General features: G+C 33.6%; 1 protein-coding gene across 3 annotated transcripts; it reads left to right on the top strand.

The window, feature by feature from the left end:
- Nucleotides 1-1,325: 1,325 nt before the first annotated feature.
- On the top strand, nucleotides 1,326-23,884 carry LOC106058596 (uncharacterized). 3 transcript variants are annotated; one of them, XM_056031269.1, is made up of 14 exons: nucleotides 1,760-1,821; nucleotides 3,680-3,857; nucleotides 6,929-7,114; nucleotides 7,211-7,398; nucleotides 8,723-8,828; nucleotides 8,932-10,201; nucleotides 10,400-10,486; nucleotides 10,752-10,913; nucleotides 12,330-12,499; nucleotides 14,077-14,229; nucleotides 14,379-14,493; nucleotides 14,602-14,779; nucleotides 15,223-15,416; nucleotides 16,883-23,884. In XM_056031269.1, the coding sequence occupies exons 3-14, from the start codon at nucleotides 6,998-7,000 to the stop codon at nucleotides 17,131-17,133; spliced, it is 2,991 nt and encodes a 996-aa protein (XP_055887244.1). In that variant the 5' UTR covers nucleotides 1,760-1,821; nucleotides 3,680-3,857; nucleotides 6,929-6,997; the 3' UTR covers nucleotides 17,134-23,884. The 3 variants fall into 3 exon arrangements, with proteins under 3 accessions (XP_055887259.1, XP_013071509.2, XP_055887244.1); XM_056031284.1 differs by lacking the exons at nucleotides 1,760-1,821; nucleotides 3,680-3,857 and adding an exon at nucleotides 1,326-1,664; XM_013216055.2 differs by lacking the exon at nucleotides 3,680-3,857 and having other exon boundaries at nucleotides 1,751-1,821.
- Nucleotides 23,885-26,547: the final 2,663 nt, after the last annotated feature.

The following is a 26,547-nucleotide window of genomic DNA, read 5'->3' as shown; positions in this document are numbered from 1 at the left end:
GTAGTATTTTTAGATCTATGTTATTACAAATAAACAACAAGAAACTTACTTTTTTCTTTTCAAATCGCAGAAAGTAGAACTTTATACTGTTATACCCATATATCATATTGAGCTATGAATAAGTTGGGTGGTTTGCTATTTCGAGGCTGTGTGTATGTGTTTAAGTTAACTTCTATTAAGTTTTGTTAACGAGCTAATTGTCTCCCCTTTTGACGCATTATATTGTAATAACTTAAGTGAGGCAACTCAACGAGGACATAGACGTTTATTTACATAGAGACATGACAAACACAAAGGGCATCTGCCTTGAGTACAGCATCTCCATATTGGCTATCTCCTTGGGCGGAAATCGTTAGTCTCTTCATGTCAACATCCTGTTCTAGTTTGGTTACTAGAAGTGCGCATCTCTGCACTAGCCTGGATGGTGGTGCGCATGGAAAAGTCATAACAATATCAATGTTTTCTAACTTAACCTCTCCCATCCCTCTTTTTCGTTAATTTCAATGGAACCATAAAAAAAAAAACGGGTGAGGGAAGAAGTAAAACAAAAATAGGAGTGCCATCAAAGCCCAAGCCGACCAGCAAAGTGATCAGGCCAAACATTCTTGAAGACATCAAAGTAGTGTTGAAGGCCATGCCGCTCGTGCATAGCAGAAAGTACGGTCTAACGTTTTACAAATGATAACACGTACAGTGTATAGTTAATTCTTAAATTTTGTTCTTGTTTAATTTCAAACAAAATTAATTGTAATAATAATTAAAAAAAAAAAACAAAAAAAAACAAGAAGATAACGTGTTCGGGCCTTTGTGTCTTGCTGCTGTCACTTTTTTTTTAAGTTGTCTGCATTTAATTTTTTTTTTCTTTGGTCGCGACCAGACCGGCCCATTTGGTACCGGCCCACCGGGCATTTGCCCGTTTGCCCATATAGCCAGTCCGCCCCTGATGACATTGTAAAGCTTGTTTTAAAGTCTTCTTGGTGGTGGTGTTTGTGGTTCTCGTTTGTAATGCCGAATTTTTGTCTTCCAGGCAGATGTCTGGTTAACCCAGGGCTTAACCGGCCTATAAGTAGGCCTAACCGTGCCTAACGCCGGATAGGTCTATAGCCTATAGGCCTAATTATTTAATTGATTGACATTCTAGATTCTAGATGTAGACACTTTCTAGATCTAGATCTACATCTTAAGATGTCATTTACCTCTTTTAAACTTGATTTAGCTCCAAATCTATAGATCTAACTATGTCTATTTATAGAAAATTATCCTGCTCATTATAAACGAATATCTATTTATATATCATATCACGTGATCTACATTATTTTGGCAACATGGCTGCCTACGAGTAAACTTCTTGCTTTGTAAACCTTCTTTCTAAAAAAAAAATACAATTAAATCTAGATATCTCTAGATGTAATGTGTTTTATTTCGAGGCACTATCAAGGTCGTTTGCTAATTTATGTTGTCTAATAACGTATCTAATCTAGATTTATTCTAGATCTACTTAGATCAATACTTACACTTATGCCACTGCCAGGCCAAGTTGAAGTCTAAGAATAGATCTAGTAAGAATGATCAAGAAATTGAAGAATATAATTATTAGAATATGAATCAGATCATGATTGACATGATCATCCACCAATTCATCCATCATTAATATAGATATCTGAGTGAGTTGTTGATGACTTCATAATAGTACTTGATTCAAGTTGGTTGAACTTGAACTTTAAAGTAATAAACTCATAAAGTTGATAAAATAAAGATGCTTTTTTTTTTTTGGGTTTCAATGATTTGAATTCATGAATGAGAGTCCTAGACCTAGATTTAGTAAGTACTGACTTTAAGTAGTAGTCTAGTAGTAGACTAAGTAGTTAGTCTAATCTAGATCTAGTCTATATATTATAATATAATATAGATTAGACTTAGTATTATTATACTCTACTCTGTCTATATTTAGATCTATATTATAATAATAATATTAATATATAATATATTAGAGTCCGATTTAGAGTCACTAGACACTTCACTAGTAGGTGTCTAGAGACTAATTAAAATTAGAGCTAGCCTACATCTAGAATCTAGACTAGAGACTAGTACTTGTAGTAGAGTCTATACTAGTATTATAAGTATACTTAATTTAACTTATTATGGCTTAGATCTATACTTTTACTATACTACATTCTACAGAACTTGAGAAGAGACAGAAGAGTTTAGATAGATCTAGATCTAGTTTCATCGTACTAAAATATATAGTAAAGTGCGAAGCTCGAACAGCCCCGATTTGTATAGAGGTTCAATCGGTCAACTTTTTATTGCAAAAACTTTTTTATTTGAATGTTTACCAAATTACTATTATATAGCTACTCCGCATGCACCATTTGTCTTCACTTCCGACACATACTATTTCCTTTTCCTTGTAAAGGCTAAGTTCATGATGAGGTCTAACTGAAAAGGTGGGGAATTAATTTTTTTACTTCCTGGTAGTGAAGAAAATGGGTCATGGGCTTGAGGCTATTTTTAAGTCTGATGGCTCATCAGCTCAAAGAGACTATTTGAAGTTGTGGAGCATGGGAAAGGTGGCAATGGATGGTGTTCTTGCGCTGGAGTAAAAAGAAAATGACTTCATAGTGAAAATTAAAGATTAAATCATGTTTTAGATATATTTTCTTTGATCAGCTCGAGCCTTCCATCAGCCTGATCGAGCTTACTAACTAGGGGAGAAATCCGATCAAGGAAAAGTACGCTTGGTGATACCCACCCTACACCTCTTTGACCTCATATTTAATTTTAACTAAGCCTAGTGATGCATTAAATCAGAACTATTAGACAATAGGACGAGGAATTCAGAGATACAATTAGTTTTTTCATAGGTCAGACCGTTACAGTGCTATAAAAATCCAAACGTTAAATTTGCTGCCAGCGGGCTTAATGCGAATGAACTGCGCACTTTACTCTATATAGATCTAGATCTATACTAGATTTAATTATAATTACATCTATAATTGGTAAAGATGGCGAGAAAAAGTTGATATTAATGGACCTCTGAAGATTTCTGAATAAATAAATGGTCATTTGTAGTAGCCCCTGAAAAGGGAATATCCGCTACTATTAGGTACCCATTAGAGCTGGGTGGACTCAGAGGCACCCAATGATCACAAAATTTAAAATCCCTGTTATCACCAGGATTTGAACCCGGGACGCCCGGCTAAGCACTTTACTACTCTGCCAGCTCAGAATAAAAAACATGGGAGACTATTTTGTAAGGGAGATGACTATTTTTTTTTTATTTGTATTACTAAATTATGTAATTTCTGTCATACTAACTTTTACATTTACAAAATAAATGTTTACTTTTTTTTTTTTAAAGAAAAAACTTATTTAGTATGCATTTAAGTAGAATATAATTTAAAACAAAATTAGTAAGTAGTGTTTCATATTTTACACATGAACTGCAACACATAGTGTTGCACCCAGCTTTCTGTTGAGGTTTTGAATAAGAGAATGGCCTTTTACAAAATAATTAAATAGTCATTCAATAACATCAGTTAGGCCAGTTTCACATTTACCTTTACCTTCACCTAACCCTTAGTCTGTTGGACCGTTAGGGCACCACACAAGATCTGTCAACCATCTTTCTCTATTTCTCTCTGTCTATTGCCTTTGATAGAATTTCATTCACTGACAGGCCTGTCCATTCCTCCTGGTACTGTTCCCTGAAGGAAGGTCTTTGCAAGCCCTGAGGACTTTGTGATGTGGCCATAGAGTTTGAGTTGACATTTTTTGACAGTGGTTAGCTGATCATGTTGGTATCCAATTGCTGTATTTATCCTGTTTCCAATCTCTTCATTCCTGATGTGGTCTTTGTAAGTGATACCTATGATTTAACTATACTTTCATAACTATCAGTTCATTGAATATATATGAATATTAACAATGTAATAATAATAACTTTAATAAATCTCTGTATCCTGTGGTATCAAGTCATTAGCTGCACTAACGATACGACAGTATCGACAACACTTTCGACTTTTATTTTGTATTGACAGACGGGCCTCGGTCGGTGCATGCCCTTATTTTGGTAGCATTTTAATTCACTACTTTCTCTCTTAAAAACTTGGTCCCTAGTGCTGTTATTTATTTATGTTTAATATATGTATTTATCATTTGTTTCAGCACCTAGCTTCAACTCTATGTTTACGTTTACAGCATTATTGCTCGTACCCACTGAAGCTTCTATATGTAATGTGTTTATATTGTCCACTTGTCTTTGTGAGAGATATACAATTAGATAGAGCCATCGTTTGTCCAATACATGCCTAACGGCTGTCTTTGTCGCCTCTATTGAAGTTGTAAGTGAACGGATGCTACGAGGGTGGGGGAGGGGCTAGCTGGGGTTTGTGACCTTTGACCACTAGGGTGGTAATTTGCATACGGGCGAAATGACTCTGGATTAGAAGAATGTTTTTTTTGGACATTCCAATGGTCTAGAGGTTAGTTTCGCTTGGTGCGTTATCGCTTGGCGGTGGTGTCAAATCCAGAGTCACAGGTTCGAGCCTCGGTCGGCGCATGCCCTTATTTTCGTAGCATTTTAATTCACTACTTTCTCTCTTAAAAACTTGGTCCCTGGTGCTGTTATTTATTTAACTTAACTGTTAATTCCTAATCATTTCTAGAAATTAATTCAAGACCTAGACTTGCTCTAAATTCTAGATCTATTACACAAGTCTGAATGTAAGTTTAGGCATCTTACAAATAGATCTAGGTCTCTAAACAGTAGTAGTCTCTAAACTCTAGATTTCGATATCTATAGATATTATTAGGCGCTTCCCCGGTGTCGAATGCAAACGAACCCAAATGAAGGTAACACTGAACGTAATGCAGAAACCGATAACACTGAAAGGCCGAACATTCAATAGAGGTAGTTGACTCGGGTGTTGAATATCAAACACGTTTAATACCAATGAAGGGAATGGTCGAATGTCATCTACTTCTAGCCGTATATAAAATACTTATATCTACATTGTTGTGACAGCGTCTTGTTTATGTCGACTTCTATTTCGTTCTGTCTTAAAAAACCCTCACCCTCATTGTTACTAAGTAAAAACTTCCCCTATTTCCGAAACAAATAATTAATTCCTAATCGTGCCATAACAATATAAACATTAACAAAGATTCCAAGATCTTTTAAATTACAGATGACTGTGATGTTCCTTCAAAAGAGTAGATAATTAGATCTATGTCCTACACATGTAAACATAATATAAATAATGTATATAGATCTAGGTCTAGATCTAAAAGATCAAACCAATATATATATATATATATATATATACCAATTTTAGATATCTCTAGCTTTCGACTAATATAGAAGACTTAATGTACACTTTTTACATCAGGAGCATTAAACTTGATTAGGCTCTAGCACTTCAATCAGGTGCATGGTTATGAAAAAAATTGTCTTTTTAACAACTTTATGAAAAAAAATTATTTTATTGTAAAAAGTGAGCATTAAAAATGTAGCTAGCAATTGTTTATACATTAGAAAGTGATAAAAGTGACAGTCATTGACAAATATTTTAATCATATTAAGTCATTAAACTATTCATGTATTAAGCAGCTAAAATTTAGCATTTTTATCTAATTGTCTTAACTTGGTATTCAATTGTTTTTATATTACAGCACGCCCTGGGAATTAAATGTAGTACCCAATTCATGAATTTGATAGTGTTAATTTGTGTCTAAATCCTGAAGGCAATATATGTTAACAGAAAATCTGCCCCCAGATTAATATTGTTACGAATCTCACTATCCAGGCTCTCTGCAAACTGCACCATACACCACCAACTTAAAGAACTTGACAACTCGGGGCTCCAAAGTAACGTAACACTTTAATAGTTGAATAAATAACAGCCAATACTGAACAATTGGCAGCACGTAACACAAGACTGTACAAATATCTCTTCGATAACACCGTTCCGCCGTATCAACTCTTGCACTGGCATCTCCGTCTCGTTCCGGGCTTGCACTGGGTTCAACAGTTCAGGACTGACTTCACACACTAGGCTCGTTGTGTCGGACTTGATCGCAGACCAAGATCAAGACGCCGTTCGTCTCAACTGTACTTGATAGTACTCCGCACTGAACCGTCATAATGCTCCGTACAGAACCACACCGCTGAACTGTGCTGTAGTCGACCGTGTTCTGGACTCCTGTCGTGAACCTCCTTACTGAACCTTGCTGTATTGAGCCCCTTTTCTCGACCGTCTTGACTGCGACACCTCCTCTCTTATATAGTGTCCCTACTGGCCTTCTCGAACCGGACAGAACGCCGCTCAACGTTTCCAGGTGGTCAGATGACTACAACTCTCGTGACGCTCCTGAGCTCTGTTCACGACGTCGATCCTTCCCGAACCGCCGTCGATCCTTCCCGAACCGCCGTGTTGACACTCGTCTCGGCTGACCGTCGTAACTCGTCACGGTTGACCGCTCGTCTAGCGCTGGCCTGGGGCGATTTGCGTCGGCTGACTACACACACACCACTACCCCCATTTGTGCCACCACCAGGTTTATAACAATATTTTATTCAAATTTATACTACAATTATCATTGTCTTATGTATCATTCGTAAATAGTTGTTTTATGAAGTATTTGGGGAATGGTCCTAAGAGATATAGTTATCATTTTGGAAATATTCAAGAAATATTTGTCACTGAACCATTTTGCAAATTGTCTTTAGAATAATGTTTAAAACTGAAACATTTGGGAAATAAAGATTAAAGTTATCTTTATTACCAAACCATTTGTAATTAAAGAAATATTTACCACTTAAATATTTGGAAATGATAGAGTAATAGAAATAACTTCAACATTTAGGAATAGTCACAAGAGAAATATTTATTACTAAACTGTTGTTTTTTTTTCTTATTTGGTCTAGCCACCTAAGTAAGTGACTGGTGATGTAGGTATTTTAACAGGAGTAAGGAGTAATAAAAAATTGAAAGTCATGAGTCATAGCTTAGGGAGAGGGCGAGGGGCCCTAAAATCTCGCCTACCACCCATTCATATGCTGGGCAGACATACACCAGTTGATGAAGATGAACCTCCTGATGTATCAGTTCAGGTAAAATTTTATAACATAAGTAGTCTTTGCTATTTTTTTTCCCTCCATATTTAATATGAAAACAAAAGTAATGATATTTTCTTAAATATTAAATAGGCCTTCGGATTTGAAGAATCTGATGGTGAACATCCTACTTCTTCAGTGTTTGAAACTACTTTTGATTCTTCGGATGCAGAAGACAGTAGTAAATATATGAGAAAGGCATTCAATATACTACAACCTGGCTATCATGCAGCTAAAAGAATGCCTGACATGGAAGGGGGTTATTTCAGTCATTGCCCTCGGTGAGATGTACTTTCACAACATAATGTTTCAATATATATCAATATATTTGTTTTTTCTTTTTACTTTTTTATTTCAACCCCAGAATAATTATCACAAAAAATCAATTACAGAATCAAAATTGGTGAAAACCCATTTACTGTTATTTATTATTAATAACAGTAGAAATATTTTAACTTTAGGACCTACATTTTGTTTTGGTTATAATCCTCAATGTGCAATCTTTAAAAATTTTTGTTTTGTACTAGATCTAGAGGTCTAGTTCAATGTTTTATCTCCAGCTGTTGAAAATAAGTTGTATAAAGCTTAGGATTTTAAACTTTAAAAAAACTTTTAATTTTATTTATATATACTTATACACCTTAGTTATCTCCCTTTCTAGAGAAGGTCTTAATAATTATCAAGATATTTACTATTTTATATTTGCTTCTGTCTTGTTGACACTGTTCACTGGAATATCACATTTCTCAGCAATAGCTTTCTTAGAAAATTTTTTTATTTGTTGATGCCCTGCAGCAATACCATTTTTGTTTTAATTGAAAGAGATTTGCATTTTAAGAACTTCATGATGCCATCCTCTTTGGACGCTAGAATATAGCAAGTTAGAAAGTGACAACATGGTGCATTAAGACTAGTGTGTGTCGACAATTACAACAAAATTCACCCTGATATCCCTTTCATTCTCTCTCTCCCCCCCCCCCCCCCCCCTCCCATTTTCCTGACTGTCCAGATAAGTGATAGTGTATTGAGAAAGCTAAAAGCATGAAATAGCGCTAAACAAAAACAATTGGTAAAAATATTATTAATCGTAAAGATTTATTGTTGTTGGTCTAGATCTATTACAAATTTAATTATATGGTTGACTCAAACTAATTGATACAATTACACTTTGTATAATTTTTTTTTTTTTTTTTTTAAAGTATTTTTTATTTATTCTTGTGTTGTTATGTAAAAGAAATATTTGTGCCAAATTTCAGCTTGATCCAAGATTGGGTGTCTTAGAAATAATTTGTACAAACTTTTTACCAGACAGACAAGACCAGAGTGAATTGATATAAACTCTGTAAAATTCCAGCAATAGCAGAAATATAGGTAACGTCAAAAGATGTTAAGCATACAAAAGATGTTTCAATGTTTTATTCAATATTATCAGGACCTGGGCATATGACATCTTATTTCATTGAAGTTGCGTCTTTCTTGTAATATAGGTCTGTAATACACTCTAATCCTCTGGCATGGAAAACCTCTTAGTATTGTTTTTGTTTTTTTATACTCTTTAATTATTTTGAACAATAATCTTACCCAGCTTTATTTGTTTATCAATAGAGGTGTCCCACTTGGTCGACAGTATTCCAATCTGCATAGATTAATGGAAGAAAGAGCACAATTAGAGATTTTTAAAGATTGTCTTATTAGAGTTAAATCTGCTCAGGTTAGTTGAACTCTATGGTATCTTGAGTTGTTTTATTTCTGTAAGTAAATGTTTACATTTCTATAATCTGTTACATGCTCATAGTCTCCTTTTCTTTTTCCAGTCATTTGTGGAGGAGCTAGAAAATTTAGTTCAACTGGAGTCTAAAACTGTATACTTGATAAGACATGGGTATCCAATGGAAACGCCTGTTACAAAACTCTACTGTTTAAATGCCTTATGTGAAGATCTGAGACTGCATGTAGCTCACTGGAACAGCATTAAACAGAGATTGAATACCAACCGCTGGTTGCAGCCCAGGCTTGGTCAGTTATGTCTACAGCTACAGCACATAATGCAAGTTTTGACAGCCCTGGTGCTCAGGTCAGTCTGCAGCCTTGACCAGCTCATACACTTGGGCTTCGAGGTTTTTGCATATGGAAACGTTGAAAGTTTGACTCCAGAAGTTATCTGGAACATAACTAGAGGCTTAGAGGATTTTAACATCATAATCAATGGTCTTAAACTGCACTTCCAAGTGGACAAATCTCTTACATTTGGGGTTCACCATTTCCTCTTACCATCCACGAACAGTTCCTCAGTTGTTACTTCAGCTTTAACTAAACCACTTCGGATTATCCCATTTCACAAAATATTAAACATACTTGCTAATGAAAGGTCAAAATATGCTGCAAAACTGACTCATCAGTTCTTCACTCAAAATGAACACTTTCTACGCATGCTTGCGGCAGACAAATTTCCTGGGTTTGAGTGGGATGATTATTTGCCCAACCAAAGCCAGCCACACTCAGTAATGGTCAGGTCTGACACTGGTGATTACCAGACAATAACTGGCAGCAGTGCCAGTCTCAATGCAACATTTATTAAAATGGGTTCTCTACGAGCCCCTGACCTTTCCAATCTTGCATCTCCACTTTTACACTTCTCTCAAAAGGAACAAGAGTTTGCAGAAAGCTTCCTGCTGGTTGTTTGTAACTCCACGTCTTTACTGAGAAAAAAGGAACCCCAGAAGGCTCGACAAAGTCATCGTGGCAGCAAGCATCCAACCTCCAAAAACCCCCTTAGTCCAGTTGTTGGTAGACCCCCTAAAGCCCAGGGCCAGGGTGAGACTCCTGTCTTGACCCGCACAGATTCTCAGCGTAAAACAGTTTCTTGGGGTGACAATGCAGACAACAGTATACGTAGTGCAGTTGTGGACCACTACATGGACACTCTGTGGACTCATATGGGTAGGAATTTGGACTTGTTCTTGGATGAACCTGCCTGGAGGGGACATAATTGTCTACTTAAATCTGAGATTGGATCTGTCCTTCTTTTTAATGATTCAGTATCGGCTGTACTCAGGAATATGATAGAACATTTATGCTATAAAGGTAGAAAAATTCTATAATAGTTCTTTTAAAGTTTATTCATTTTATCAGAGCTGAGATTTTTTTTTTTAATTTAAGATATATAAATATTTAAAGTGAAGGTTATCAAAATATAAAAACATAGGTAAAATTATTTAACAACAACATTTATAATTTAGCTTTAGACAATACTCTGTTACACTCTCCTTTTTTTTTTTTCAGATTTATTTTCACCCTCTTCAGTAAAACATCTTTTGGGAGTTGTATTTAGATTACTTGCCTTATCTTCATATGGAGCTTGGGATATGTGTAAGTTAATTTTTTTTTTATACTAGCATTTTGTTCATCTTAATTATTTCCCATGACTCATTAATGCTAAAAAAACAAAAAAAAAAGATCCAAACATTCCTTTTTGAGCAGTCCAATTTTCCTCATGCTCTCTTAAATCCAACTTTGTAAACTATAAAATATAGATAATTTAGTTTTTTTGTTGTTTTTTTTAATAGATTGTGAAAATTTAAATAGTCAAATACTCTAAAATGACTGCTTGCTTCATTGACCTATGTGTTTTCAGTGCTGAACACAAGTCTTGCTTCCGAAACAAGTGATAAATGTCAGCCTGTCTCTCTGTATGGTGACCTATTCAGCACTCGGACAGGATGCTTAATTAAAGACATGTACAAGCCATTAGTGAACATCTTAATGATGATTTGTCGTTGCTTCCCTAAAGACAAAGGTAAATAAGATAATATTTGTAAAAATGTACTATAAAGATAACATTTTTTAATCCTGCCTATTGCCTTTTGGTGAGACAGAACCACTCTCTCCTAACCCTTACCTTTTCACCATTGCTAGACAAAAAGTCATAATTTACTTCTGTAAGAGAAAATTAATCATCGTCATTTAGAGAGATGAAGACATCTAATTTACATCTATCTAGAATCTAGATTAGCTTCTAAATTTAAAGTCTTTTAAGCTTGATTTTATGTCTGTGTAAGTAGATCTAAAATTGTTGTTCCCAATGGACCTCATCCACCAAAACGGAGGGTCACATGATGACCTTTGATAAATCAAACGAAAAACATGGTCACGTAATATCCATCGTCGATTTGAATAAAGTCATAAGTTGTATAGAATAGATAGGGAAGATAATGGCTCAATAATGTTTGTTTACGATTGGTGAATGAGGTCCATTAGCCATAAAATTTTGATCTACTGTAAAATATGACAAAACAGTAAAATAGAAATACCCACATTATTATATTTTCTTAAGGGTTTTCACTCAAGAATTAATTCCAATAAAGTATACTAAAATAATGTAGATCTAAATCATGTGCAAATATCGTTTCAATAGAAAAAGACAATAGGTTTTGATATATTATATATTTTAAACATAAGACAAGAGCATGACATGAAAATGATGCTAAAATTGCAATCATTGTTGATCTAGTTTCAGTTTTTTTAAATAAATAATAAGCAGGTTGTTTTTTTTAATTTGTTGCTTTTCATCATGTGTGATGTTTTTCATAGGCCCTAAAGTTCATTTTCAACATGGGATTTCTCATTCTGGGTAATGAAATATTTTCTAAGGTTAAACTTCTGTTTATAAAACTGTACTTTTGCTGGGATTTAATTATTTATTTATTGAAAAACAAAAAATTAAAACATTAAAAAAAGACATTTTACAGGCATTCAGATCAGGTTAAGTAGCTAAAATTGCATACATTTTAAAAACATGTACAAAATGTAATAAGGGGAATAGATATAGATATATATATATATATAGAGAGAGAGAGAGTATCTCTTTATATTCTATAGCAAACAAAATAATTAATTACCACTGATTAATTAACTAATTGGTTATTTTTTTTATTAATTCATATTTTTTTTAGGTACAATAAATAATTATATAAAGTTTTAACTTGATCCAGGAATGGGTGTGGGAGAAAAAATATGTACAAAAATTAGTAACTGACAGATAGAGTGAATTGATATAAGTTTTGTAAAAATGCATAAAGTTTCTTCCATTTAGATTACAGCAGTTGTTTACCTTCTAAGTCGACTTTGATATATATATACATAATCTGTTCAATACCTGTAATCAAATGCACTACAGTTTGTATATGCTGTCAGCACTTTGTTAATCTGACAGATGATGAGCTGCAGCATGCAGATGTTGATTTGAGTGTGTGTGCTGGGGTCATCTGGCGTATTTTGATCACATGCAAACTAGCAACTTCCTGGTGCACTTCAAAGTTACAGCAATCTTTGTCTTCTTGGAACGTCAACCACTTTTTTCTCATTTCACACTGTGATCTCAAGGTACATAGTTTTTATTCTTTTTGCTAGTTTTTTTTTTTTTTTGTCAGTTACCGGTACTACTGTTTGCTTGCAGTCTCTTCAAGTTGGAAGAAAAAGGTTGGTTTGGTGTCAGTCCTGAAATTCCAGAAACTGGTAGCAAAGTTGAATGTGTCACATTAATAACATAATGTCATGGAAGCCATCCTCATACTGGTCTTTTTTATTTTCAATGACAATCAGATCCAATCTGTTATGATTCGATCTAATACGTATCAGATCTGATTCAATCTTATTGGATCAATTCAAGTCCAATCCAATTTTATTTTAGGCATAAAGTAGGATTTGAATTTTCTTTTTATATTACTTCTTTGGTCTCAGGGGATTGCAAATAAATAAAAGTGTTCTTATTCTTCTTCTTCTAGCCAGCTTTTTGCAGCTGAGCTGTCAGCTCTTTTGCAGACTGTGCCAAGGAAAAATAGTGTGCTGTTTTCTTCAGTTGATCAGCACTGCAGTACAGGGTGTTGGTTATGTTGGGCTGGAGTGGTAGTAGGGTCTGCCTAAGGTGGATTAGGAAGGGGCATTCAAAAAGGATATGGTTTATGGTTTCATAAGGGTGGGCACAGTGTCTACAAAGGGGGAGTTGTGTTGGATTTATTTTATTGAGATGCTAATGTAACAGAGTCGTGTTTCCTGTCCTTAGTTGAAAGATTGTAGATTGCTCTTAGTGGGGGAGGAAGTTAATACTGTCCAGTTTGTTAGGCATGTTCATTTCTTTGTACATGGCTCTGCCTGTGTTTTCTGTTGCCCATTGGTTGAGCCACTCCTCTTGTGGTTGTTGATTAACATTGACCTTAGGGTGAGGTAGTTAACAAGTCTATCTGGTTGTTCCATAGATGATCCTGCCTTTGAAAGCTTATCTGACTTTCATTTCCCATGATGCCAATGTGTCCAGGGATCCACTGTAATGTGATGTTGATGTTTACTTTTGTCATCATCTGGTGTATTATCACTATTAGTGTTGTCAACTCTCTTGGGCTTTTTGAGGTGCTGCTGTTAAGTGCTTGAAAAGTGGATTGGGAGTCTGTAAAGACAACAATATCTGATGGTGGTTGTATCCCTTTATATAATTTGTTTTCAACTGTCTGCAAAGCTATGGTTATTACCTCAATTTCGGCTTGAGCAGTAGTTGCCACAGGGTGCACTTATTTCAAAGTGTTTATTTTGTGGAAGACCAGGAAGGCACCAAGACCAGCATTGATGGTGGGTTTGAAGGCTGTCGGTGTATATATATATGGATGGCTGTTTTTGGATAGCTTTCAATTGTTTTGAGCATGCCTACTTTGAGCTCAATTGTTCAGATGCTTAGATCCTTGGACAAATGTCTTTAAGGTTAAAGAAAATTATTTTATTTCACTTCATTTATCTACCTATTTTTTCATGTAGGCTGCAAAGCTACCAAGGCTCAATATATTAGTTCTTCTAGCGTTGTCTACAATCTTCTTTTTGTCTCAAATGCAAGACGATCATCAGATGTATTCTTTGCTTTGTAATGGTAACTTAAAAAATGAGTCTCACTATTTTTTCAAATTATGCTCTAGATGCTGGTAGATTCAACAAAAAACATTTGCTTCATCTTACAAACTTTGAATTTGGTGGAAGATCACATGGGACTCCATGTGTTTGACAGCTTAAGTCTCTGCCAGATCTTTTCATTAAAGCAACAAATTAGCTCCATAAATGGACAGATTCAAGTAAGTCTCATGTTCTTCAGCAAATATTAATTTAAAGAAAATAACTTTGCTAGAACTGATTAATATAAAACTCAATCAACAAAGAAAAAAAAACATATACTTATTACTAATTGCATTGGAAAAAAAAACTTTTTTTCTTTAACTTTTAGGCTTTGACAGGCACAGCCATGAAAAATTTCTTGGACAAATATAATGAACAAGCTGTCAGTTTCTTTCAAGAAAATTTATTGCCTGCAAGAATTTGGAAGAAAAAAGTAGCTCCTGGTAAGCAGACACTGCCCAACTTTGTGCTAGTTATTTTTTAATGTAATATTATACCTAGTCAAAATGATGGTTAGGTAAGTTAGACATGTTACTTTTTTAAATTTCCAGATGAATCTGCTGATCCAAGTAACTATATCACAGAGGGCGTTGATACATTTCTTGCTTCCACAATCAATGGCATTTCAAAACTTTCAACAACCTCTCAGATTGGTGTCTTGTCGTTGATGACTGGCACATTCTGCAATGCTTGGATTAGTTTTATATTGAAAGAAAAAATCAAATTTAGGTCAGTTGATATATTTTTTGTAACTATGTAATATTATCTTCATTGTATGGCAATTTTTACTTTATTTTCTTTACATTTACTGATATAAACTAACTGGGACCAAGATGCTATAGCCACTTATTTATATTTCTGTTGTGCTTAGTCCAACACTATTTAATTCCTATACAGGTATCTTGTTAGCAATTTGAGAGGCTCTGTGTATTTGTTTATTAATGTTTATATTGTAAAGAGATAGTGTATTGTGAGCCTATAGTTGATAACCATATTCCTATTAAAAATGTAAGAGAATAATGTTTATCTGAAATAAAATCTGTATTGATTATATTAATAATTATTAATTAATTTATTAATAATAAAAAAATAATTATTAATAAATTAGTATTTATAATTATATTTAGTTTTTATTAAGGTAGCTAAAACTTACATGTTTGTTCATTGTACAGTTTATGGGGAGCTGTTCAACTTGGAATAGACTTTGACTTTCTGAGATACAAACTAAGCCAGTTGTTGACCAATGATGAGGTCAAACAGAGTATAACAGAACTTGGAATTTTTCAACAAATGCAAGGAATTGTCATTTTACTCAAGAGACAACCAAGTCAAAAACAGTCTGGCAGTAGATTAATGGACAATATCAGTATGTAGTGTAATTGTTTGTATGTTTTTAGGTGTAGTTGAGATGTAGCTGCTGTATATATTTTTAAATTTCAAACTGTCTGGTAGAGTTGAGCCATAAACTCTTGAAACTCTAGACTAGCAAAAGCATACAAGAGCTCCCTCTCACTGGCCTGATTGAACAGTTTTTCTTTCTGGAAGAGGGCCTTACTAGTAATGCTCACACTGTCATTTCCAGTGACACGGATGCTCTGGACTTGCAGACTCACTGAAGGCCAAGCGCACAGGGAAACTCTGCCATTTTCCTTCCTTATACCAGGGTAACCATTTAGCTCGCCATTTATGAAATGGCCCCCTAAGGAATGTCACCTGTATTGTTGACATTGTCATGGGACCTCTTATACAACTCCGCACAGTGCAATGGAAATACTCTTGCACCTCTAAATCATTCCAACTGGAGTCTTGTCTTGCTATCCATTTGGCCTAATCATTTCCTTTTACGACTGTTTCCACCCAGGGGCCACTTTGAGGCAGGGTAGCATTCCTCTGTTAGTGAGATATCATCTTTATGTATGTATATTGTCAAAGTTACTTCAACAAGACCTCATCTCTGTCTGCGGTTCCATCCCATCTGAGGCATTGTCCACCAACTAGCTTTCTCTCTGTTCTGAACAAGTCTCTCCAACTGTTCCCATGTCTCAAAAAAATTTTACTTGCTCAATATATAGTTATTTTTAAAAGATGTGATTGTCATTTATTATATTTTTAGGTTGTGCTTGTCAAGAATATAATTAGAATATATTTAAATAAATTGGATTGATGTGTTTATACTAAGTTATCCCATAGTAGCAATCTTAGTTATGGATATTTACCTGCTAAATTCCTCATATTGGGTGAATGTTATGGAATTGATTAATAGTCTCAAAATGTTCTGGCTAAATCTACATGAATGCTCTTCTACTGTAAGAAACTCTTGAGTTCAGTTGATAGCCTTATGACTCATTTATTAATTATCCACTAGAACAAAAAGTTACACTTTCAGACCTTGTAATCTATAGATGATTTTAAGCTTATCTGTTTCCATGACAGACAGTTAATGAGTGTGTCGTGTGGCTAGTTCAACAACCGACCACCCTACTTCTTCAACCTAATTCTAATACCCATTAGAGTTGGGTGAACTCAGTAAAGTCAAGTAGTAAAGTACTCTTTTAGACCTTCCGATCTATGGGGCTATGATGTAAAGGTCATCTGTTTCTTAAGCTGATGGTTACGGAGAAGTGTGCTTTGTGAGCAGCACAATTATGGCCTTTACTCAGGTGCATCCTAAAAATCTCAAATCTAAATTACTATATAGATACCAATGCCTCACAGTACCTAGCCTTACACTTTGGCGTTGCAACACATAATGAAGTGAAAAGGAGAGTTTTAAGCAGATAAAAATATTCAATGTTGTCATTGCTAAACACTTTTGTGTGTACATTTTTTCAGTGTGTGATACTGCTGTCTCTGCCCTATCATCAGATCAGTGTTCTGATACACGTTCATCAGGTGCAGCAGCTGTTGCTGTACGCAACGGGAGCCACAAAATGTGTAAACTGGGCCCTCTGACGTCACAAGAGGAAGAAAATGTTGTATGTACTGTGCCAAACATGCAAGAGTGGCTGTCACTCAGAACTATAGGGGGGTCTAAACCCTGGAAATTTCCTGCCTGCTTTTCAAGGAGTTCTAGTGATGATTAAGTATTAAAAATGTGTAGATTAGTTTTTATTTACAAGAATATAAATATGTTTTAGTATTAATTGCTAAGCACCATAATGTATTAAAGGTGATATTTATATATTTATTGGCAGGCATGACTTGTTAGGATTTGTGTTAGTTTTTTTTTTAACATATATATCAATATATATATATATATATTAAATTATACAAATTTAAAAATATGTAATTATATTATAAATGTTTAACAAGTGATACACTGTGCAAATATTAGTTGTTTATATATCTATACATATATCTGTTGATTGCATTTACATAACTCAAGACCGGTAATTATTTAAAATATGTACAATTGACTTTGATTCTCAAATCACAAAGTAATTTAGATAGAACTAAGTATTAAAAATATAAACAAAGGAGCTAGGAGTACTTTTGAACAATTTATTGCTTCTAGAATTAGACTATTCAGACTTCTAAATTGTAACTCATATGCTCTGCACATATCATTCATAGATTGCTTGATATGGAAAACATTCATCACCTTTTGTTTTTTGTCTTGATCACATGATATAATTATTGCAAGCTTGATAGCCAAGATTTATATTGTTTCTTTCTAGATTCTTTTTCGAAATTCTTACTCATGTGAACCAAATTAAGACTATTGACAATGTAGCAAAAATTGTGTATCATTGCTCTTACATTTAAAAAATATTTTTTTTAAATGGCTACACTAAGTAAGCACTTTTCATTATGGAACATTTCTATTATAATCACAGAAAATGTTTTAGTGACAATTTGTACAGATGTCAAAGCTAAACAAGTACCGGTATGTTTTTAAAACTAACATTGGTTTGTAGTGTTTACTCATTAACATTGCGTCTCATCTTGTAATGAGCTGGGCTATTCCAACGGGTCAATTTGTAGTTCAAATTATCTGTTTTAAATGGGTTGTAAGCGCTGTGAGTGAAGAAACCTTATTTCAAATTGATTTCTAATGAGTTTTTTTTTAGACTGGCTCATAGAAAACTTAGCCTCATTACTGTGGTGAAGAAGTATGTTCAGTAATATTATGTTAATTCATACGTTCTTTAGAGTGTATAGTATTGTGTGGGTAATGTATGAAAAGAAATAGTAATTCGGCTAGAAAACTAAATATAAATTGGTTATCTAGAGTCCATTAAATAAAATCATAGACTGCAGTGCTTTGTAGCTGAGTGGTAAAGTGCTTGGCTTCTGAACCGAGAGATCCCAGGTTTGATTCTCATTGAAGACTGGGATTCTAGGACGCTTCTAAGTCCACCCAACTCTAATGGGTACCTCTAGTTGGGGAAAGTAAATGCAGTTGTTCAATGTGCTGGCCACACGACACCCTCGTTAACTGTAGGCCATAGTAACAGATGACCTCTACATCATCTTCCCTATAGATCTCAAGCTCCGAAATGGGTTCTTTACTTTTACTTTAATCATGGTTTATACCTATATACTTACAATATGGTTGCTATTTTAATTTAAACAACAATTTAGTTTCAGAAGACCATAAATAGCATTTGCAAAAGGACCAAAAAAAAAAGTAGAAGTGATAAGATTGTGATGAAAAGCTTTATCTATCTTCTATGATGGTTTTTCCATTGCATTGTATATTCTTAACATATGTCCAATACTTTAACCCATTGTTTGTTTGTTTTTCCTGACACTCTGCCCTTATATTGGGACCTACCTTTAAGCTTTCCAAGTTTTGACTGTCCTGGTCTATCCCACCTAATCACTTTCCTGATAGTGACAAACCATGCAGTGCAATCTTTTGCCAAATTTTTCAGGTCACTGATTTTTTTGTGGTTGCTTTGATTCTTAAATGTTCACTTGAAATTTTCTTCTTTTATTTCCAGAACACCACAACCATGCATAAGTGGCATTTCTTTGTTAGGAATAACAATCCTTTAATTTTCTTGAATATTATACAATTTTAATATTTTGAAAGACAGTTGGGCTCACAACGCATTTTGTAAATGTAAATTATTTTTTCCAATGGTATGAAAAAAGAAAGAGGAAATGTATTATTTTGAAATGAAACTTAACAAAAGAAGTTATTTCTATAAGTAATATCTCTGTTGATCTCTGTTAGTTTTTTTAGTGAGTTATCATTGAGCCATGTAATGTATAAAGAAAGTGTTTGTTTTTTTTTAATTGAGTCTTTCTAATGAATGTTTAAGGGAACTGAAAAGAGTATTTCAAAAGAGTTGTCCAGACTTGGATAGTGTTTTAGCTAATGAAGTTTTTTGTTTTTATTGGGATCATCCAAATAAAGTTAGGCAACATTAATGGAGCCAATATTACTGTCTGCTTCTAACTCGAATATTTTTCAATGGAAGAAATAAACTCTGAAGACCTTATAGGAGCAAACAAAATCATATCTTGTAAAGCAATTATCAAAATGAATCAAAACTATTTTTTTTTCACCCATTACTAGTACCAGAACCATTTAAATGGATTTGTTTCATTTATAATTCTCAAAATTTTATCTACTCTACAGTGGCTAGTTGATTGTTCAGAAACATTGTTTGTTTGAAGCAGTAAAATAAACATACATGTTTGTAAATCTGGTATTTCTTTCAGGAAAATGTGTTGTTTGGGAACCAAAGAACTTTGAATGAAAGTCTAATCATTGTAATTATATTTCATTATACCAACATGGGTTATTTGACTAACATTTAGTACATAAAATCCTTTTTTATCTTCCTGCAATGAAATACTTAAATTCTCTTTAGGTGTCTTAGCTGTTACAAAACAAAAAAACAGTGGTTTAAAAAGTTTATGCTTTTAATAAATACCACTTGCAGTATATTTCATTCATATGTTGTTGTTTTGATCTAATACTCTGAAGCCATTGAGAAGTAAATGAATGTTGCTGCTTTATTGTAGAACTGAAATGGCATAGAGAGATTTGTGCAAGTTTCATTTTAGTTTCCTAAATAAATGTATCTAAAAGAAAACCATATGGGAAATCTTATCCATCTTAAAAACATGGTTTAAACTGCTAATATTTAATGATCCAACTTATCACCTATATTTAGGTTGCACTTTTTGTCTTCCAGAATTCTAGACTGGATCTGCTTACTATTTATTATTCATGACTGTTTCAAATTTAGTGCTGATGTATTACTATAAATAGAAAACAATTTGTTTCTGCTTTGATATTTGCAAACTAGTTATTGTTAATGAGGTCTTACTCATAAATTGAGTTCTTGTCTGTATAGTCAGGCAAATAGTTTGTGTGCCAGCTATTTTATTTGTAGGACATTTATTCTTAGGTTGGTTTAATTAAAGCCCAAAAAAATATTTTTTTTAACAAATTAACTAAAGATTTATTTTTTTATGTGTTTTTCTTATGAATCAAATTCATAGTAACATTTTTAATTTAAAGATGGTGTCATATTATACAGAGTTTTGGAATGTAAAATAATACAAGTTTGATGACATGGTCACTCTTTTGTATGCTTAGTTTTAGTTGCAAATACCGTTTCAGTTGTGTACAAATGTTTTTAACAATATGTTCCAGTTTTCTAAACATCATGAACAAAAAACTTTTCAACTTACAAATCACCTCTGTTGTATTGCCAACATTATCACTGCATGGTGATTGAGGCAGAGTTGGTATAATGAAAGGTTTGAACAGTTTTGGGTTTCATATTTATATGTATATCTCTTTGTACAAGCGTACTAGTTAGTTGTTTTTTTTTTAGTATTTTCTCTTTATGTTATAACTGTTTGTCTACTGTCTTCAATCAAACTAGCATCTGTGATGTTTGAACTAGTCATACACTGGCTCAGGTACATGTACAATTACAACAGGACTCATTTGTTATTTATTAAACTACAAAACAAGACTTTAACTTGATATATGTTTGTTGACATAAAATTTTTCTAATTCTTTTTTTATTTTTTCAATTATTTTAAATATATGAATTATTTAAGGGTTTTTAATTCTTTAAGCCAAAATTTTTATTCAATTATTTTAAATATGAATTATTTAAGGAATTTTTAAATTTAATATTTAATCTTTTAATACCTTAATAAAATGTTTATGTTTATATTTTCCATTAATTACTATGATGCTAATTGTAAATGTTTTGTCATGGTGGCCTAAAGATGGCAAGTATAATAAAAGCACTAGAAAAGAAAAGTTTTAAATAGAAATAGTGAAAATATAGCAATATTAAGACAGGTTTTGACGAGAGCACAGACCTAGCCTAATACTGCCATTCAACTGCTCACATGCTCATCCAGATTCCCAAAAATCATCTTTTTAATTTGTGGTTGAAATGTGTTGAATCCACTACTCATGGTTCATATGACTCACACGCTGCTCATATGAGATCAATTGTTATGTAAGGCCTGAACATCGTAGTTTAAACTAGGCAATGAGCTTTTGGTCCTTCTATAATGATTGGTCTTGGCCCAGACTCTTCTACACACTTTTTGTCCAGTATTACAACAGGGCTGACACATATGAAACCACAAAGCTTGCATAAGAAAATACCTCAGTAAATTATCTCTCTATAATAAGACTATAGTTTGTTTTTTTCTCTTAGTAACCATTGTATTCTGAAGCTGTTATTCTATATGTTATACTTATAAAATGAATCTTCATAAATTTTATTCATAGTATAAAGCTGAAACTATTATGTTGTTTTTGTAATATTTTGTTCTAACGGAATTCACCAAAAGAGATTTAATTTTTAAAAAAAAAATTTTTTAAGTTATTGCAGAGTAACATGTAGAGATAGACATTGATATGGATTTTTTTTTTCTAATATGAACAAATTTTTTTGTAAATTTAGTTTGAATGCATAAACTTTTGTTAAAACAAGTTAATCTTTGTCAATGATCAGCAGTCTGTTCTCATCTTTAACTGTTTAGCCTTTACTTAACAGACTCACATACAAAAAACACCTGATTTAAAAATAAATAACAAAGTTTTATGATACCAGGTATTCTCTTTGCTCTATGGAAATTGATGCCATCTAGAGGTGGAACTGGGTGGACACAAAAATGTTTCTGCACAGCCTAAACAGAAAAAAAACAAAACATTTTTTAATGTGACCAAAGTTCTTATCCTTTGATTCCAAGTTTGTTTTGGGAATAATTCACATTTGTTGCTGATGTGTGTATCTAAGTTTATCATCGGCCTTGTTACAGATTCATCTTCACATGTTTACATATCACTTCATAGAGTCACACACTATTCACTAGTGGTCAGATTTTTTGTGAGTGACTGCCAACACTTATATGTTTTGTTTCTTTTTTGTTGTTTTTGTACTTTATTTTTCTAATGCCATGTGACACTTTCAAGGCTTTAATTTGATTGGTTGTTCTGAGTGTTTTTTTTATTTATGTCATATTTAAATGCTTTATCATGTAATGTTTTTGAGCTTCACACAAGGTGACCTGCACTGCCAAAATGATTTGTATTCCTAACGTTGTCTGCTGTGACATCATCTTATTTGAATCACTTTACATTTGTAATTTATTGTTTAGGAGAATCAGAAAAGGGTGTGTAGAACATCTCGATTATCTTTTTTCTTTTATTTCTATACTAGTGACAGTGTCTGACAAAACCAGCCGCCTTGCAATGATTTTCAAATCTCTTGTTTATTATTATTAAGACTTAATTGAATTCTGTCATTCTGGCCTTTATTTTGACTAATTATCATCTTTCCTTTGAGTTCCTCATGGAACATAGGACCTCCTTTTGACTAATCAGTTCATTTTATTTTGAATCAATTTATGACCAATTTTTTCAGTTCCAAGTCTCTTTGTTGTCTCCCCAAGTGGCTGGTTTTCTCAGGCTGTGTCATATTTGATGTGATATTTTTTTTCTTTTTACATTTATTGAATCTCATTAAAACTTCATTTTGTGTGATAAATTTTAACCTAATGAATTATTTTTCATTTTGACAATTTTATACAAAATTTTAACCATTTTTTTTTTGTCTTTATCTGTTGATTTTTTTTTTCTATTAATATTATTACACTTTGTAATTTTTTGTTCTTTTTTTTTTTTTTAAGTGACTTGACTGTGAGACATAAAAATCTTTTTTATAAACTAATTCAACTATTTTTTTATATCCTAATTTTGTTTACAAACTATGAAGAGAGTGCACCCTAATCCTTATCACAAAGTGCATGCTGTCTTGAACTAAAAGTATAACGATATTATTAAATACAAACGTTAAATTTGTGTGGTAGGTAGGTCAGACAGTTTTTTTTTTCCTTTGTCCTCTTTGGGTTTAGGGGCTAGTACTTTTTTTTAAACCATATTGAGACTTTTGATACAATGCACTTTTTTTTTCTTTTGTTAAATGACTGAGCTATTTTTCCCATATCGTGAACATGTGTAAAGTGTACATGTATTGTCTAGAGCTCTTCCTTGTGTCTTGATAATTATCCTGCTGATCTTTTGACCAACAGTATTTTGATTGGGTTTCCCTAAGTCCTAGCCTGTCTAAATACAATAATATACAAGCTGGTGTGACGTTGCACACTCACTCCATAATAATTGCAACTTTTATACTTTTTTTTTTAAACATGCTTTAAACTGTTTTGTTTTTATTTGTTTTGTTGTTTTTACACTTCCCTGTTTTGAGAAAACTGTTAGCAACGTTTGTTATGGAGACAACACTTGACTGTTGATTTGATTCTGTTTATGTTGTGTCCCTCTGCACAGAAAATTTAAAAAAAAATGATGCAATAAATGATCGTCCCAGAAATACTGTTCAGTTTGTTTCAGTGTTTGTGTAGAATTTTGAGGGTGTTTTAGGTTTTTATCTACCTATGTTTGGGTTGAAGAAATATGGTTGAGAAATGTACGTGGAGGCAAATCCGTAAATATCAAAATTTTGGGTGTATCCGTAATTGTTCAGCATATGTTATGTAAGTGTGGATAAGCGAAGTAGAACCATCTAGATAGATCTAATCTTGAGTATAGGCCTAATCTAGTTCCATGATCTAACATCATTTATGTGCACTTTTCAGCACTGTGGAATCCAATTTCTAAACTTTTTTGTCCTTTTAGGCAAAGTAGTTTTCTTTTAATATTTACTGGGCAACCTTTCAATGTGTCGTCCTTGACCTTAAACTTTCTCACAATCTTCCTCTTTTCATTGTCTTACGTCTTTCTGTAGCTACACACACACCCACACAAACATATCACTTTGTATCGCTTTTTTGTTTCTCTCTTACTGTATTTTATTCTTTCAAGAATGCAAATGGAATATTAAAAAATAGACTAATACTACAGTACCAACATTTCAAGAGCGCTTTCTGATCCTTGGATTTTTAGCCGTTCGCTTACTTTGACCATAAATCATACTTAATAAAGAAAAACGTTTCTTGCAGAAGTTTTGGTGACTTACCATATAAATAGAAGCCTTGACCCTTTTCACTATCGAGAGTCTGTGGATGCCTCCTCTGACTGCAAAGGTCTGCTGAGCTTAGACTACTACGTACTACTTACCATAGTTTAAACAATTCTAGATGTGACATTTTTTGATTATATAAACAAATAAAGGATTTCTGTAAAGTAAAAGACACCAAATAGGCCTTCAAGTCAGGAAATATAAACCCATCAGCACAAAAGAAATATATCTTTATATTGATGACATGGTCACTCTTTTGTATGCTTAGTTTTAGTTGCAAATACCATTTCAGTTGTGTACAAATGTTTTTAACAATATGTTCCAGTTTTCTAAGCATCATGAACAAAAAACTTTTCAACTTGCAAATCACCCCTGTTGTATTGCCAACATTATCACTGCATGGTGATTGAGGCAGAGTTGGTATTATGAAAGGTTTGAAGAGTTTTGGGTTTCATATTTATATGTATATCTCTTTGTACAAGCGTACTAGTTTTTGTTTGTTTTTTTTTGTTTATTTTTTTTTTTAGTATTTTCTCTTTGATCATATAGCTACATTTAGTACAATAGACATATTGATTTTAACTGCAGGATATAGTGTAGTCTCTCTGGGGCATTGGCAAAAAGGTGTTCAATAAAAGAGAAATAGAAAATAAAAGACATTCATCCGAGAAAAATGGTAAGAGAAACTGACGACTTCAGATGGGAAATAATCGTTGGCGAGTCCAAGATAAAAAGTAGGCCTAATCTTTAAGATCATGGAACAATAGAGAATTCTATATTGATCTGCCCCCCTCCCACCGCCAGACTTTTTTTTGTTCAACTTGTTTCATTGTTTATCTATGACCTGAATGAGCACGACCCAGCACTCGCTTCTGATATGAATAATACACACGTGAATTTATTGATTTGTCACCACTGTAACTTGTCAGCAGGTCGGGGGGGGGGAGGGGTGGTCGTGAATAAACTTGTTGAAGCATGACCAATGAGTTAAGTCAACATGGCGAACAACTCTTTGTGCCATTTATAAGAACTGGGATGTGGCTTTTTAGTAAATAATTTGCAAGTGTGGCCAGTGAATTCAATCTAACTATTTCAACCAATAGATTCGCGACAAATTTACTGGCTAGAAGTTCTCCTTTCAGACCATGCGGTCATCAAGGCAGATTATGAAACGCCAACTAATGTCAGATACCCTTTAGAGCTGGGTGGACTCAGAAGCCATTCCGAGAATTCATGCATATTATATGGACAGATATCTTATGTAGATTATATGTTACCGGCAAACCACGAAGTCCGTCATTCTATAGAATAGTATTGGCTACATGTTATCTTCTTTAGCAAAGACATCAAATTGAGTTATTTTTTACATGCATGAAATATGCAAGCCTACAGCTTACTGAATAAATCGGAAATAATAGCATTGCTTGATAGAAGTTAACGCATCTCTTTACGAAATCCAAATTTAAAATGCATGTAACACGATTAGCTCCTCCGCTAGATTATTCCCCGATTTTCGGTTGATGCCCTTGTATATGGATGTCGTTTAGCTAGTACAGACGCCATGTTGACTCTTGCACACAGAATATCTCGTCGACATTTCATACGAGATATAGACAAGTTATAGTCTACAACTTACCAAGCAGTTCAAGCATTAGGCTATAATAAGCTACTCACATTCTTGTTCAGTTATAGCAGTGTTTCTCAAACTTGTAGGGCCTACTAGTGTCGCTCCATTGACCAATAAAAAAAATATGTTTGCGCCCTCCAGACAGGTAGAGGGTCTACGTGAGCTGAGCCCAGACTCCAAGCGTTTGTCGTGTAAAGCCTATAGAGTGGGATTGATCGTCTTAAGATCATCCTCTTGTTCGGTAAGACGTTTTGTAGTGGGCAAGTTTCGTACAGACAAAAGACGTCAACAGAATTCCAATCAAGAGAATTTGACCGTTCTGATATATATATAGAGAGATATATACGTCTAGACTTACAGTTTGCGAAGACGTATTGAAGTATCTTCCTCAATCG

Source organism: Biomphalaria glabrata, chromosome 1 (assembly GCF_947242115.1).
Source record: "Biomphalaria glabrata chromosome 1, xgBioGlab47.1, whole genome shotgun sequence".
NCBI lineage: Eukaryota > Metazoa > Mollusca > Gastropoda > Planorbidae > Biomphalaria > Biomphalaria glabrata.
Note: the sequence above shows the minus strand (reverse complement) of the source record. Positions and strands in the feature narration are given on the sequence as shown.

Bases quoted from the DNA above. Each gene is read 5' to 3' on its own strand.
- LOC106058596 (XM_056031284.1), top strand. From the start codon at position 6,998: ATGAGTCATAGCTTAGGGAGAGGGCGAGGGGCCCTAAAATCTCGCCTA. The intron at 12,500-14,076 runs GTACATAGTTTT...ATTATGCTCTAG, and splicing joins TTTCACACTGTGATCTCAAG to ATGCTGGTAGATTCAACAAA. The intron at 14,780-15,222 runs GTCAGTTGATAT...TTCATTGTACAG, and splicing joins AAAGAAAAAATCAAATTTAG to TTTATGGGGAGCTGTTCAAC.